The sequence below is a fragment of the Rhinichthys klamathensis genome, unplaced genomic scaffold, assembly GCF_029890125.1.
Source record: "Rhinichthys klamathensis goyatoka isolate OS25496 unplaced genomic scaffold, OSU_Roscu_1.1 h1tg000191l_1, whole genome shotgun sequence".
Lineage (NCBI taxonomy): Eukaryota > Metazoa > Chordata > Actinopteri > Cypriniformes > Leuciscidae > Rhinichthys > Rhinichthys klamathensis.
In genome coordinates, this window is record NW_026606717.1 from 6,018,977 (window position 1) to 6,036,181 (window position 17,205).

At 37.7% G+C, this 17,205-nt stretch overlaps 1 protein-coding gene across 2 annotated transcripts; it reads left to right on the forward strand.

The window, feature by feature from the left end:
• Positions 1-9,287: 9,287 nt before the first annotated feature.
• Positions 9,288-16,661, forward strand: liat1 (ligand of ATE1). Of its 2 annotated transcripts, none has more exons than XM_056262216.1 (2): positions 9,288-9,456; positions 16,272-16,661. In XM_056262216.1, the coding sequence occupies exons 1-2, from the start codon at positions 9,417-9,419 to the stop codon at positions 16,616-16,618; spliced, it is 387 nt and encodes a 128-aa protein (XP_056118191.1). In that variant the 5' UTR covers positions 9,288-9,416; the 3' UTR covers positions 16,619-16,661. The 2 variants fall into 2 exon arrangements, with proteins under 2 accessions (XP_056118191.1, XP_056118190.1); XM_056262215.1 differs by lacking the exon at positions 9,288-9,456 and adding an exon at positions 14,538-14,846.
• The last annotated feature ends 544 nt before the right edge of the window (positions 16,662-17,205 follow it).

Below are 17,205 nucleotides of genomic sequence, written 5' to 3' on the forward strand. Positions count from 1 at the left end.
GTAAAAGTAAAAGTACAGATTTTAAAAACTACTTAAAAAAGTAGAAGTACACAAAAAAACTACTCAATTACGTAACGCGAGTAAATGTAATTCGTTACTTTCCACCTCTGGGTATGGCGTCACTTTGTAGGAGGCAACCGGCAGTTAGCATCACACTGGCTCCTTCAACAAAAACCCAATAGGTTTTTTTCCCATAGGCTTTTGGATTATCACTAAAAACAAGCTCTGTGATCAACAAAAGTTGATGATACTTGCACGTTTTGTCCAAAGCTAAAGTTATAGGCTAAACGAACAACACCGCGGTCCCGCAAATTCAACGTCGCACCATTACTAAGCTTCTGACAACTCCGTTTTTATCTAAAAACATTTTTCCAGAATGTTTTAGTTTATAAGAGCACAATTATAAGCATAACAAGGCTGTTAAAACCCATTGACTTAGGGACTTCCCGTTTTGGCCTACAAAGTGATGTCATACCTGCACCGCTCTATAAACAATAAGCTATTGGCTATTTTAAAAAAGAGGAGGAGCTGTTCGATATGTCCCACCCTGTCTTCCTGTTTCAGTGGAATTAACGTCAACACATTGAATAATGTTGCGTGTTTCAAGGCAGTGGGCCTTTAAGGCTGCCCTGAGGGTGTTTCTAATACAGAGGCTGTGGGAGTGATGGTAAAATCTTTCTCTCTTCTTCTGACTGCTGTTATCAATCTCTCCATTTTTTTTCTTTTTTTGAAAGATGTGAAAACACTGTTGTGGAGGTTTTCATTTGAGCAAATGGGAACACAAAAAATATATATTTAATGTAGTCTCTCATTCACCTAGCCTGGGTTTTCCCATACTGCCTTTGCGGAGCGTGATTTTATTCACGCTGCTAGGCAGTCTGGATACCATCAAAGCCCGTCTACGGATATTAGACATTCTCTGATACCATGGACTAGCCTGGGAAAACCCAGACAACTTCCGGCAAATTTAGATTTGCAAGTTAGTCTAGCAAAGAGCTCATTCAAGCCCATTTCCAATCCGTCGAATTCGAGGCACCAATCAGAAACGTTGGGGCGGGCTTTACACGATGACGACAGCGCTGGGATTTTGAAGCAGATTTTGTAGCCTACATTACAGAGATGGATGCCGCCGTCGAACATCACTCGTTCGAATCAGCTATCGCGTCTGTTTTAAGCAATATAAACGTTTCCTTTTAGTTAAAAACCGAGCAAAGAACAACACTCGGAGATGTTTCTCCGCCGCTCTACATACGTCACGGTCATCTCCTTCATCGCTCTGATTGGGTTTAGGTCTATCCGCGACGTCCGTTGGTGACGCCCCTCTGGAAATGATTTGTCTATGACGCTTTGCCAGACCATAACTCAGTTACAACTGAGAATGGTCTGGTTTTAACCAGGCTAACCATGGACCAAATTTTCGCCTCATCTAGGGAACCAATCACAGAACGGGGAGGAAGCAGCAAGACGATGACAACGTCTATGCGACACACCGAAGCAGTTTGTTTATACCTATGGATCAAACATGGCAGCAGACGCGAAGTTACCTTTCGATGCAGCCTTAGATATTGTTCTAAGTAGTTTAGAACACAAATAAATCTCTGACCTATCGTCTTCTTCCTCGTCTAATTTCTTTCGCTCTACATACGTCATCTGGTATAATTGAAACGATTGGCTATGAGCTACGTCAGAGACAATTTATATAGAGACATGCCACTTCATCAATCCTTAATACAACTATATAGGGAAAACCCATAACGCCAAAGATGGCGGTTGTATGCACATGCCCCGCCCCTCCCGCTGGAAAGCCAATCGTCTGCTTTTAACAGTCAAGCCGGGAAACATTTAAGCCTATCGTCTGGTTCCACTGACGCATGCGCACAGTTGAGGTTTGCGACAGCGCAAAATACGTTACTGTTTGAAAAGGCGGCAGATTTGATATGCAGCATATGAGTTGTGTAATATCAGACATCAGAAGTCTCCCGCAGATTGATAGCGGCTCCCTGATGCCCGCAAATTAGTTCAAATCTCCCGGAATCTAGAGCGAGCGAGCAAGAGCTTGCATATACTGTGCTTCAAACTGTGTAGCGCGCGCACGCCAGAGGGAGAGAACCCTTGCGCATGCGTAGTAAAAGTGCAGTTCTGACTCTCTGCCCATTCATTTAGATAGGAGCCTGGTCTTGTTAGTCCGAAATAGCTGCCCGGAGGCGTTGCCAAGATGGCGGCCGAGTGGCATGACTTGCCTAAAAGGACTTTGGCTACGTACAGGCGCATTTGATAGGGCCTTGGATTCAGGAATGTCAACTTTTTAGATTCAGGTGTTAATTGACACAGTACACCATTCGTTTCTGTGCGGCTCGGATCTCAGTCACGAATTTGACTCCCCATGCACTCATCCAGGTTATGCTGTTTAATACTGACCTTATTAATGTTTTCTAGCATATGCTCTGTCAAAGCACTCTAAAAACGATTAACAACTTTCTCCTCATTCTCCAACTCTCTTACCAAAATGATTAAATATGCATATCGTTAATGAAAACGTTTGAATGAATGTAGTGGATGTGGATCGGACCACTATCGGTCACAGTGTTGCATTGCACTTTAAACTTTATTTCAGCCCGAGATAATCCCACTATTTAGCATTTAATGTATGAAAAATAAATGTTTAGTTTAACCTTTCGGTTAAAGGGATACTCCACCGTTTTTTCATATTAAACTATGTTATTCTCTTATCTAAGACGAGTTGATACATACCTCTCTCGTCTCAGTGCGTGCACTGAATCGCTCTGTCGGGCGGAGAGCTTTGAGAGCAGTTAGCTTAGCCCCATTCATTGTATATGGGCCAAACAGAGATGAAGTTAGAAGCGACCAAACACATCCACGTTTTCTCTATTTAAATATAGTTACACGAGTAGTTACACGACCAAGTATGGTGACACTAAATAAAATGTGGCGCTTTTTATAAGCGGGTAAAATGGATAACTATAATGTATGGCGGAATAGCACTTATTGGGAGCACTTCGACTCGGCGCTGTAATATCTTCACTCGTGAAAAGTCCTCTCCCCCCTCTCCCTCTCCCTCTCCCTCCGCTCCCTCTCCCTCCGTCAACTCTGCACAAAAAACTACTACTGCAGGCGTGCAGGTCACGTTGGTTCTGTTGACGGAAATGACAGGGAGAGGGAGAGGGAGAGGACTTTTCACGAGTGAAGATATTACAGCGCTGAGTCGAAGTGCTCCCAATAAGTGCTATTCCGCCATACATTATAGTTATCCATTTTACCCGCTTATAAAAAGCGCCACATTTTATTTAGTGTCACCATACTTGGTCGTGTAACTACTCGTGTAACTATATTTAAATAGAGAAAACGTGGATTTGTTTGGTCGCTTCTAACTTCATCTCTGTTTGGCCCATATACAATGAATGGGGCTAAGCTAACTGCTCTCAAAGTTCTCCGCCCGACAGAGCGATTCAGTGCACGCACTGAGACGAGAGAGGTATGTATCAACTCGCCTTAGATAAGAGAATAACATAGTTTAATATGAAAAACGGTGGAGTATCCCTTTAAAAGCTCGATTTTACATGTGATTCTATCTTGTCTGAAATTGTCAGTGTGATTTTGTTTACCTGACAGATATAGCAGAAACTACACTGACATTTTAAAATAAAGAATTCACAAAAATATTATAATTTAAGGTGTTTTTAAAACCAACCCTGTTGATATAAATGCTTATGTGTTTACTTCATTTCAATTAGTTTGGGTACAAATATAAATTGTAGTGATGGCAATTTCAAAACAATGCTTTATGAAGCTTCGAATCCACGAATCTTTTGTTCCGAATCAATGGTTCGGATCGTGTATCACGTGGTTTCAGTAAACGAGGCTTCATTGCGTCATAACTGTTTCGAAATTTCAGTATTAATAGGCTTGTTTGAGATGCGCCTTGCCTCGCCTGAAATGTAGTCGAGAGTAGGCGGCTGCAGTGAGGGGAGGAGTGAAAAAAGCGCAGGCAAGCCGGACAGATCTCGCTTCTCGCAGTGGATCTGACACCTGTGAGATTAAAGGCGGATATCGCGGGATTCGCGGGATTCACGCTCGTGCACGGTGTTGCTAATAAACTGAGTAGCATCTGCCTGCAGTCCCGGAGGCTGCATTTTCAGGACCCCACTTCTAGGACCGCATTTCTAGGACCCTAGGTTTTTAGTGACAACGCCACCTACCGAATTAGAGGACCAGCGAAAATGGATGACATTCAGAGTGTGAGTATCAAATGCGAATCAATTTTTATTTGTTTAACTTTAAAAACAATTGTGATGCATTTCATTGGAAAGTTAACGTTGCCAACGTGCTGGTGATTTGCTAAACAGTCTTGAATGCATAGCCATCATATACTAGCCTCTAATGCTGGAAAATGAAATACTACGGTTCATTTAACGGAGCTGTTGCATGATAGGCTAAGCCTGTGTTGACTTACTTACAGCACAATAAACTGTACCATGTTCGTTCTGAAAGCTTGTTAATTACTCATTGTTTTTCCATTTTAATTCAGTTAAAATAATCGTAATGTTTTCACTGTCACGTGCTCACAGTAAGCCTGTTAACGTTACCCACAATACATGTTATGTGTACGTCTCTTCATTTTGACATGGTTTTATAAAGTTGGTTGAGACATATGACATTTTAATAGTCAGACATATCAGAGAGGCCATTATAATAATTGACTGTTAAAATCCCACGTGTTAGATTGTGTCATTTACTGTATAGGCCTACTTATATATGGTCAGGAAAAGTCGTGTCAATAATGTTATTTCTATTCAGATTTCTTGCATCTCTCTCTATTATTTTTTTCTCAGTTCAGATGGGCTTTATTGACACATGAGTGTTTCTAGAACCTTTGTTCCCACAACATCAAAATCATTTTTTTTTCCAAATCTTTGAACAGTATGCAATAATTGTATTATGAACAGTAATTGGTATGAAGATTGATATCATTATTTTTTATCATTATCATTACTCTGTGGTAACTAAGATCTTTTAAATATGAAATTTAAAATTAGAGAGTAGAACATGTTCAACTAAATGTTCCTTATTTAATTCACTTCTCTTTCTCTCTCTTAGGAGTCAGTGATGATGTTGTCCATGTGTTTGTCCATCCATTGAAGTGGTTCACGTCATGATCAAATTTGTTTTTGTGTGTGTTCAAGTTCAGTTGTTACATATTATTTTGTAAAATATTTTGTGTGTTCAATTTCAGTTGTTATATATTATTTTATAAAAGATTTTGTGTGTTCAAGTTCAAGTGTTATATATTATTTTGTAAAATACACAATCAATCTACCCCCTGAGTCATCCTTGTCTTCCCTCTGTACTTGAAAATGTGGTCCATCGAGTGACTGAAAAGGCTATAACATGATTCCTTGTTTATTTTACTTGAGTTATATTATAGTATGCTACTTAGACCCAATTTCTCAACATTCCTAGGAACCTGGTTTAATTGCAATAAAGAAAGTAGTATTTGGGTGTAATAAAACTTTTTAAAAAACTCTAATGTAGTTAAAACTGGGTGGAGATACTGCCTTGGTGGCACTTTTTTCGTTCCTCCAAAACTAGGGTCCTGGAAATGCGTTCCTGGGACTGCGGTTCTCCGACTCGGTAGGTGGCGCTGTCACAAAAAAACTAGGGTCCTAGAAATGCGGTCCTAGAAGTGGGGTCCTGAAAATGCAGCCTCCGGGACTGCAGGCAGATAATATTGGATAAACTGGATGTAATTTAAGTTCTGTTGCTTTTATATGAAAATAAATATAATGAACAAGACACCCAATTACTTGTTATTCAATTACATTCCAAATATGTGTTTATCAATAATATTTTCTTCAATACAGACGTGTTTTTTTATTTATTTAAATAAACATTACATCACATAACCCATATCGCACTGTCAGAGAGTTTGGGAATATTCACACATAATTTATACACATAGAACATGATATCAGAGTTTTAAAATCAAACATTTAAAAAGAGAACAATACATCACGGTTGTTTAAACCAATGAGCATTAAGCTGTGTCGTCAGCAAGTCGTTTCCCATCATGCTTTTGATCAGCGCAGTCGGTGGAGAGCAACTGCGCGCGACTGCAGAATCCGACACGTGCGCCTTGCGGTCGCGAGAGTTTTTTGACATACGTCGGCATGACATCAGAGCAAGGCGGACCGCACTCGGACACATTTCTAACCGGCATGCATCTCGCGCCGATCACCGGTGATCGGTTCTGCGCAGATTTTGCTCATCTCAAACAAGCCTATTATGACAATTACGATAATTGTTGATGGGGTTTGGTTTTTCCCATTTCTTTTCAAGCATTTAATAATAAAAAATAAAATAAAATAAAAAACACTCAAATTTCAATGGTTCAACGCTGGGGGGCGATGATCTCTGTCGAATGATCAGTTAGTTAGTTAGTTAGTTAGATCAGTTAGTTAGTCATTTATCAGTTAGTTAGTCGTCTGTGGTTTTACCTGATTTCTGATCAGTTTTATACATTCGTAGACGTTTTAATTAGTATTATTAGTATAATTAAAATTAATAATGGTAGTTAATACTAGTCTCTTATTGCCCTGATTAGCTGAGCCATTCATAGAACAAACAAAACAAACCCTGACAATTGATACAATAAAATAGACACTTGATAATCTAATATGATTATATAATTGCGTTTGAAATATTTTACTTTTTTAATCAAAAATTTGCAATAGATTTGTAAAAGGTGTTTTTTTATGCATGTTTGGCCCGGGTTTTTGTTGCATTTACACTGTTCTGGCCACTAGGGGTCACCGTGGTGTCGGGTTGTTTCGAAGTCTTGACACAATACGGCACATTTGCTTCAACTGTTCCACGAAGCCTCAATCTGCCCAACACTAATAAATTGTGCCTGTGTAAATCTAAGAAGCTCGTGCAATTTATATTAATATAGATGCCGATTCTTCATTTAGACAAGCAAAACAAACATTTTAAACTTTAATGTCATTATCAAATTCATTTTGGGGAATATTAACATGTCATTTAAGTAATATTCCCCTAATAAAGCAAAAAGTCAGTGAAGTGAATGTGTATGTGCCCATCTGAATCAACACACATCTGGCACTAGTCATTGCCAAAGCCACACTCTCCCTCAGAAAAAAGCCCCTCATAATATACCTAATAAACAATGGCTTTGAGTCAGCCTGTTGAAGCCAGACAGTAAAGAACAACTTGCAGTGATTCAGTGGTCTCAACGCATCACTAATGCTGCTGCCTGAACCACAAATCATTCAGATGTAGTATGTGCGCTGTACCCTTATCCCATGTTCAAACAGATTCAAAATTGTGAGCTACTGTGAATGAGACAATATGCACCATGGAAACTATACTTCAGTATGTTTATTGGACACATGCAAGTTCCCCCTTTAGTTGTATGCTTGGAGCCAGCAGCTGTTGCAAAGGCTAAAATGTACAGAATATTATTTTTTATGATGTCTGCCATGCAAAATATCCTGCATACTTCAAATATATATTATAAAACTCATTTATCAGTTAGTTAGCTCTCCTCCAAAAATAAAAATAAGTTTTCAAGAAAAAAACATATTTCAAACATATTTAAAAGCTTGGTAACATTTACCAAATATTTATTAAAAGACATTTTCCAAAGATTTTTTTTACTAAGAAATATTTTCTCCTTCAACATAAAATATCATCCATCAAAGATCTACAACAGAGATGATCCAGAATGAATACGTTCCACAGCAGTCTCAGATGAAATGGTGCATGCTGGGTAGAGCTGACCACAACAGTTCTTCAGCTGGCAGCTTTAGCGTCAGGACAGGGTCATAAAGTTTGCCAGGGAAGAACTGCGGTAGGTCAGCCAATATTCATTCATCAGAATCCACAACAAACCTAGAAGACAAAAACAAGATGGATTACTTTTCACAAATAATGCAAGATATGTTCCACTAACACACGTTTGTTATGAGCAGTTTTCCTTCATGTTCTCCCTGTAATTACAGCAAGCACGAGGAGAACGTGTGACATCAGTTTTGCATATTTCTACAGTCATTTCCTTTGGCAGAACAAAGAACCATCAAAATGAAAAACACTTCACAGGTTCGATAACAAGAAAGGCCTGCTGTCCTGGGTCAGAGTGAGTGTTTCTGACCAGTTCACGGTCATTTGCCTTACTGGGTCAGTGCAATATCATTTTGAATATTTTTCAATTGAGTAAATGTTATGCCTTGCAAACTTAATGTGAAACACTTAAAATAAGTGATACAGTTGGTTGAAAATTCTGCTTGTCAACTTATTGAACATTAATTTATGGCATTAAGTTCCTGTTTAATCATAACTATATAATTTCCAGGTATTATTTAAACTTTACTTTGTAAAAAAAAAAAAAAAAGTTGATTAAAGAGTTAAAACAATTAAAATGTATTACTATTTAATAAGTAAAATCAATATAGATAAGTAAAATCTATTTAAAATAATTAAAAAAAAATTGGGCAACAGTATTAGGGTAAGTAACCATTTTTACTGTTAAGGCCTGATTTAAGTTAAGAATATTTAGTCTAAGCTCATGTAATAGTGTTAGTTCACCCAAAAATAAGTTATATCATAATTTACTCACTCATGTCATTCCATTCCAAACCTGTATGATTGTCTTCTGTGGAACAGAATTTTTTTTTTTGTTCTTACAATGAAAGTTAATGGTCACCAAATATGGCTGGCTAACAACATTCTTCAAGATTTCTTCTTTTGTGATCTACAAAAAGTCCGTCAGTCATACAGGTTTAGAACAACATGCAGTTAAATGACAGAATATTTGGGTAAAATACCCCTTTAAGCTTAACTATAAATTCATTTCATCTTATTAGACATCATGGAATTTATTACTTAGAGAAAAAAAGGTAGCAAGGAATTATAAAATTGACATTTTTCCTTTAAGATTCCCATTATTTATGGTCTCTAGTTGTTTCAGTGCCTTGAATGTGCATCTGAATAATTTCATGTTCTTTCCACATAAGTGGCTGCACATTTGTGAATTTAATCGAACGCAACAATTTTGCCAATCATGATGCTCGAGTTTCACAAATGAAGCCCAAGAACGCCTGTCATTCCCTACAAGAAATGCTGATATAAACTTGCAGAACATTCCTGCTTACAAGCGCGTTTTTGTCTTTACAGAGTCTATATTTTCCATCGCACAAGGAAATAAATAAATCGCATGCTGAATCATGCTAACTCTATGACAAAGATTTAGGTTGCTCGCACTTTCCATCTTGCTTCCCTCCCTGAACTGCGTTTGGTAATCATCTACCATTCTTTCCCAGTACTCTGTGTCCCTCGTTCATTCCACCCTCCCCCATCCAGCAAGCCGGCGCAGACACGCAGACATGAATCAGCAGGCATTTGGGGTGGAGGCCAGAGGACAAGGTAAGGCCTTGAGAGCACATTTCAGACATAATGTCATCTATGATGCACAGAACAATCACGAACATGATAAACAGTTTGAATATTACGCATAACTCAAATGTTTCATTCTCACATTGGCAGCTTGAAGGCACAAAAAATTAATTCTCTCATCATTTACTCACCCCATGTCTTTTGAAACCTCTATGATGTTTGTTCATCTGTGGAACACAAAACAAGATCTTTATAAGAACGACCAAGCTTCACCTTTCCATATAATGAGATTAAATGGTGACCACCATGACTGTCAACCAATTTATGAAAACTTAAGACTTTCAGTCTGTCACGCAAAGTTTGAGGCTGGTCCCCATCCACTTACATTATTTCAAACAGAGCAGCAAAATATCACATTTTGTGTTTCCTTGTAACTATTAAAGATCATTTTAAAACAAAACACACAACGTGTTTTACACGTTCTATCTATCGTGTTTAAAGATAACGTACCACCTACTCTAAACCAAACCGACGGTGTTAAAAGCAAATGTGAGATAAAAACACATTTGCTAAAGCAACCAGGCCATCTTTTATTGTGACTATTTCACAGGACTCGAACCCGAGTGTGGTGACGGTGTTGTACCAGGTGAGCAACCGAGCAAGTTTACAATGTTAGAAAAGACATATGGAGCTGGTAATGTGATGAAAACTTAGTGTACTAGTTTACAAATCAGGCACTACGGTTAAAGTAAGAGCTGCACGATTCATTATCAAAAGATCGTGATCGATTCAAACACCTACGTGATCTTATTATTGTCTATTAAACCGTTGATAAAATCACAGCAGAACATTTAAATCTGTGTTTGCGCTGGCGCAGTTGTCATGTTTAAGTATGAAACCGCTTCACAAACAGTCTTTTCAACCACACAGTGTCATTATTTCTGTCTTTAAAAAATTTAAATCATCACAGAAGTACAGAGATAAAAGTTTATAGTTCAGATATAAACACTGATGTCTACGGAAGCGATCAAAATAGAGCAAATCATCTTTTGAAAGTAACTTTGCGCTTGAAATAACGATTGTGTCATTATATCGTTTCACCAATAGGTGGCAACAAATGGCTTAAATGTATTTGTCATTGAATCATTCATTCAAAAATGCTGTTTCATCCGGTAATAAAACAAGTGAAGTATTTATGAGCGAGTCATTGAATCATTCATTCAAAATTATTTATTTTTAATAATTCCTACAAATAAAACCTTATTAAATAGCAATTAAGATTTGTCCTAACCTCTAGTAAATTCCTTATTTGGTTTAGTAGTCTGTTCAAAATCATGGGAAAATCGTGATCTCCATTTAAAATGAAAAATTGTGATTCAATACATCCAGAATCGAGCAGCTCTAATAAAACCATTTTGAGGTCATAAGGTATTGTGTAATTCTTTATCAACCAATAATCTGCCCCTGTAATCATAATTTGTGTGAAAAGGAATACTATTTGTTTTAGTGCCTCAAATTTAGCTGGAAACTGCAGTGAATTTTATTTATACAAACTAATTTGAGTTTTCCAAAAAAATGTTGATTGAGATATGTTTTCCCCAACGAGCCTGAGAATGATTTCTGATTGATAGGAGGCCTAAACTACATAAGGACAGAGTTTGTGGCCTCTACTCTTTGTAACAAAATCAGTCTATTTCTAGTATAGTAATTAGTTCTTATTAGTGTATAATTAATTATATATATATATATATATATGAAATATACGAATCACCTAAATGAAATGAATGGATGTTGATTTCAGCACAATGAAATATCCAGGGGTGTCGCAGCAGGGCTAGCAAATTAGCCTAAGAGAACTGTATTGACAGCGTTTGAATATCTGAACACGCTCGTCTCGTTCCCCTGTCACCAGTCGATCTATTGATCTGGTCTGGGTGTACACAAGCTGCAGTGCGTGAATGGAAAAGGGAAACATTAAGGTCAGCTCGCTATTGCTAATGGCTAACACACTAGCCTACATTGTTGTTAATACAAAAAGTGTCTTCTGGTACCAAGACGTGTTCGATCCTTGGTATCTAAAGCATTCGCACAAGAACAAACAATTAAATTGCTTATCTTCAGCCAACATGATCAGTGGTCATACACAAGCATAAACCCTACAGTTAAACTCTGACTTTGTGCTAACGCTGATATCTTTTCTCAGGCCTGACAAAGTGATATCTATGAGCACACAAAGGACTGAATCAGTTAGTGTGTGTGTGTACTGAGGAACAGGGTGGGAAGATTTATCCATCGCTCTTTGCCGTTTAAGGGCGGAAAGAAAAACTCATCGCACTGCAAAGCCTGAGGCTGAATCAGATGTGACCGAGTACTGACTTGCCATGGATTTTGCAGATAGGGCAAATGGTGGCCATTTTAATGCACTGACATCAATACAGAAACATGCCTTTTGTATTTAAAAACAAAAGGTCTTAAGGTCTTTGAATGTAAATAATTATCTTGCTTGATAGCATCGCATCATGATAACCATTACTGAGGGAAGTATGGTGCACACGTACTTCACCATTGAGATCATCTATATAAAGAAATGTGGTTGTGTCAATTGAAACACATTTACTTTTTTTATTACAGATGATGATTCAGATCCACAACAGGGTGAAGTACAGTCCGGTTTTATAACCTGATTCCTCATACATGAGAAAAAAGCAGCCAAGTTTGCTCTCTGTACCTTAAAGGGCTGTAACTGCATTACAGTACTGTGATTTGAACACCGATTCAGAAGAGCCGTCTATTTTTAGACACCTGGTTAAAAAGTGTTGACTTGCTATACTCAAACTAACCTAGCAGAAAATAAAACCAATAATATAGAGCCACAGATACATAATGTCACGAAGAGCGTCTTGTCAAGGACTTTTGCTGATATGCATTGTCAGAGTGACGTCTTAGAAAATACTCAGCATTTGAGGCCTGCTCTGTACAGAGAATCTACGTGTCTATGTGTTTTAAATATAGCTTGAAAACAACATAGTTCTTATGTAGATTTCATTGTAATTTATATTGACCAACAACAACAAAAAATAAAATGATGAACCATGCCAGTACATTCAGTGACATTCAAAGGTTATTGCATTACCAAGAGCAAGTTGAGAGTAACTAACTTATATGCCATCACGGGATAAAAAAGGGCACATATTATGCAATGATTACTACTATAAATACAATTCTGTTAGACTAAACTTAATTTTCCACATTTTATAAAAGGCTTTTAATATATATATATATATATATATATATATATATATATATATATATATATATATATATATATAATATATAAAAAGCCTTTTATAAAAGAAAATATATATATATATATATATATATATATATATGTGTGTGTGTGTGTGTGTGTGTGTGTGTGTGTTATACTTAACATACACAAAAAACTACAGTATTGTGTATGTGACGTATTAAAACATTATATATAGGCCTATATAGTTTGTTACGTCACTTCCTAACCAGCAAAACCGATTGTATCGTCACATATCGAGCATAATCTATTGAGATTTCCTCATCAGAGGTGAATGAATTACATAAGAATGTTCTTACCCAACCAAATGAGGAAACACACTTTAGCAGACACGTTGGCATCTATGCAGCAATAAAAAAAGGACTGACGTGATTGTACTGAATAACTATCTTATATTTGCTCAACATGTCTCTGCTGCCTCGGATTACATTTTTCTTGAAATAACTTTAAACACACAGATTACACTGACACCGGCTTGCGTCCTCGAGTAAAGGCTTTAGTAGGTTGGAAGTTTGGCCGGTATAATGGAATGAAACTTATGTAATGACCTCCGCCCGGCGTCCAACATATTCGATGATGGCCTGTTCTAATATATATAATCTTTCGTTTTTTATGGCGAAAAGAAAAAGCGTTCGTGCCCCAGAAGCGGATTTTTTTCAGCCCCACCTAAGTGAACTGCCTCGCCTTTCCCCGAAGCGAATAAAGCTGTTCTATCTCAAACCCGACCGAAGCAGGCTGCGGATTAGATTCACTACGAATCTGGGTAATGTCTGAAAAGTTGATTGACTCAAACGCTCACCTCGCGTGTAAAGAGATTCCTCCGTTTTCTCCTCTCGCTCTCACGTTTACCGGCGTCTGCGATGATCAGCTGGCAAAGGGAGTGACGCGATTAGTAACAGCTGGCCACTGGATCTGCGACGTCAAGGGTTCACTATGACGACTGACTTCCGTAGATTATAACTGACTTCAACTTCAGCCAACGTTAAGCCTCGACTCACAAGACAGGGGGCGGGACTAAACCGTTCCAACCAATTAAAACGTCTCCTGCTCATGGGCGATTCGTTTTCAGCCAATCATCTGTACATGTAAAAGTTTACTTAACAACCCCCAAAGTTATTTTATTTTATTTTATTATTGAGTTGCACTTTATACGTTGTATAAATATGTCAAAGTTCATAAAAGTAATTTTTTTTTTTTTTTTTTGAGATTTGGAGTTGCTGGAGGCTTCAAAAGATTCCAAAACGGCACAAATAAAACAAGTGTTTATTTATTAATTGTTCTCAAAAATTTTATATAAATTAAATTTTATATAACAAACAAATATATTTATAGTGCCACAGAGACAAAAAAACAAACATTCTGTAACTGAAAAGGTCTGCGTCTGTCAATAAAATGTCAATTTAAAAAAAAAAGTTTGGATGGTAGTTCTCTTTATGGTTCCCTTCTGTAACCTTTATTGCTGTTACTAAGTTTGGCTGCTCAGCACCGTGTTCTTCTCACTAACTGATGGCCTTGTTCTAAGTATAGGGTCAGTCAGTGTCTGAGCCAAAAGCAGATATGTATTTTTTTCTTTCGAATACAGTTGAATAAAATTGGTGATGATTTAAATATTATGCGTGTTGTTATTCCATTGCAAGTCTATAAAGTTGGAAAATATTAAACCGTTTCCCCCATTCCTTTTGGGCACATGGGAGGAGTTCGGTTTCCATGGAGATGCGTCATCACGCTCAAACGACCTTCACTTTGATAGAACGCTGAGTTCTATCCTCTATGGTTCTATCGCGCGCGCAACCAACCTGTTTATAGATGTTGATGTAATAATATCTCTTTAAATGCTCATTAAAATGAAATTTGTATTTAAAGTATATTCAAAGTCTTTATAAGCAATGTTCTCGTTTTAAAGTGCTGGGAAAGCCGTGAGTAATGGCATCATTTAGAGAAAAACGGATTAAAGGTGCTTCTCAAACAAACATGCGGCAGGAGATTTCAGTTAAAAAAGGATTTCACGTCCCACCTTTGACTGCCACAATGAAAGAGAGCAAAAAGAAAAGGAAAGACACAACAAAAGAGAAAAAGAAATCGAGGAATTGTATCAACCAAACTAAGGATTCAGGTGAGTTGGTTTTAAAAACTTGTGAACGCTTTACCTGGTCATTGATGCAATAAATAAAGTAAGCAAGTACTAGCTAATGGAAAACATGATCACTAAATTTAAGTTTTTTGCTTTTAGTATGAATATGTTAGCCTTTAAGTTTATCTATAAGCTAGTGTGCTCCAAAATAATGACAAAATTATATAATATATAAGCGTCCAAAACTTACAGTCCTCTTCTTCTGTGGATTTATTGGGGGGTTTCAAACCAACTGAAAAGGTGCACACCGCAAGTAGGTGGCTACTGTGCTGGAGTGTGATGAAGATGGTATACAAGGAAGGCCCTGTCCCAAATGACACGCTTCACATGCACTTACGGTCTTGTGAACTTGCAATTAGAAATGCACGATATATCGGCCACCTTATCGGTATCGGCCGATATTTTTCATTTTGTGCGCCCTTGATGCGCACTTTTGCCAAGCACGCACTGAAGTGAGCTCTGCTGCAGACTTCTTCCCGACACTCAAAGTGGCGTTACGTCACGAAAGTGCGGACTCGTAAGAAGACCGTGAGTGTTTTTTCAGACCACTATTTCCCAGGATCTTCATTAAACGGTTAGACTGACTCGGCATTAGAAACAGCACTGGTGAGTAGAAGAGATAATCGGTGCCATGCACCAACATAAATTACACACTCTTCAAACTACACATCCTAAGCATGATTACTTTCACTGTTTTGCTTTAGTAATAGTTATATTACATTTAAAAGGGGAATCTATTAGACTGTGGCTGTCAAATGCAGCTTTGCTGAGCTCAACAGCTCGGGTCAAGCCAACATAAACAAAATGTTATTGGCTATTTTAAAATAGGGGAGGAGCTGCTCGATATGTCCCGCCCCTGTCTTCCTGTTTCAGTGGAAATTATGTCAACGCATTGAATAATGCTGCACGTTTCAAGGTACTTCAATTGGCCTTTAAAAGCATAGTTCTTCAAAAAATTAAAATTCTGCCCTCATGTCCTTCCAAACCTGTCTGACTTTCTTTCTTATTTTGAGAAATGTTTTCCTTTCTATACAATAGAAGTCAATTATATCACACTGAAGTGAGCTCTGCAGCAGACTTCTTCCCGACACTCAAAGTGGCGTTACGTCACGAAAGTGCAGACTCGTAATCCAAAACTGACTGGTTACCAATATTCTTTTAAAATATCTTTAGTGATCTGCAGAATACAGAAAGTCATACAGGTTTGGAATGACATGACAAGGTGAGTAAATGATGACAGCATTTTCATGTTTTAGGTCAACTATCCCTTTAAATAATAAGGTTTATGCTTAAAACAGGTGAAAAAAATCAGCTGATATTACATTTTATTGGTACTCAATGCATAGGAATAGTACTTTTTCAGTGCTACCAACAAAATAATATATATTTTATCCATCCTCCCTCCAGAGAAACTCCAGACAGAGCAGTGGACCAACGGAGAGATAAGTGATGCTCAGGGCAAAGGTCATGCCAAAGCCAAAGAACAAAAGAGCAGCAAATCCAAAAACCCCACTGTTGTATCAGAAGTGCCTTTGGTTCCAACTGAGGAGGACAAATCTGATTTGACCCACCTTGGACAGGACAGCTTGAGGTGGGAAGGAGCTCTGGAAGACCCCATTGCAGAGGCCCAGCGGTTGGAGGTCTACAGAGCCAATCGCCGTAAACGTTACATGGCATCAAGAACATTCACACCGGTTTGTGCACAGACTCAAACACCTCAAAATGAAATACACAACACAACCCTGGAGTTTTAACATGAAGAACTTTGTCTTATTATCAGTCTACTATCATGTGCAGAGTCTGTTCGATATGAACAGGTTTTGTGGGGGTTTTTTTCTTGGTGTTATTAATAACATAACTAGTTAGAAAGTTCTTTAGGCCTGAATGTGCAATCATTTCTATGGATACTCTCACATGGAGGCCTACTGTTATATAGTGCATTATATTGTGCCTATACATCGATCTTTGGTTTTGTTACCACTTTTCATGCGTCGTATAAGCTGTTCAGTTCATGCAGTCAGCTATCTACTGAATCATTTTACTATATATTGCAAATAGGAAAGAGTTATTTTAAGCTTTGGTGAGCATAAGAGACTTCTTTCAAAAACATTAAAGCATCTTACCTTGAATATGTATATTCTCTCACTCTTGAATCAAACAAATCACTATAATTAAAGTAACAAAGTCTAAACCAGAAAAACATAATAATTTATTGCTTTTTAAGGGTTACAGATGTTTATGAGCATGACTAACATGTGCTGTATTTAAAAAAAACAAGACCATGAATGAGTAACAGTGACTAAAACTGCCCAACCAGTGCAAATGATACACTTGTTTTGCA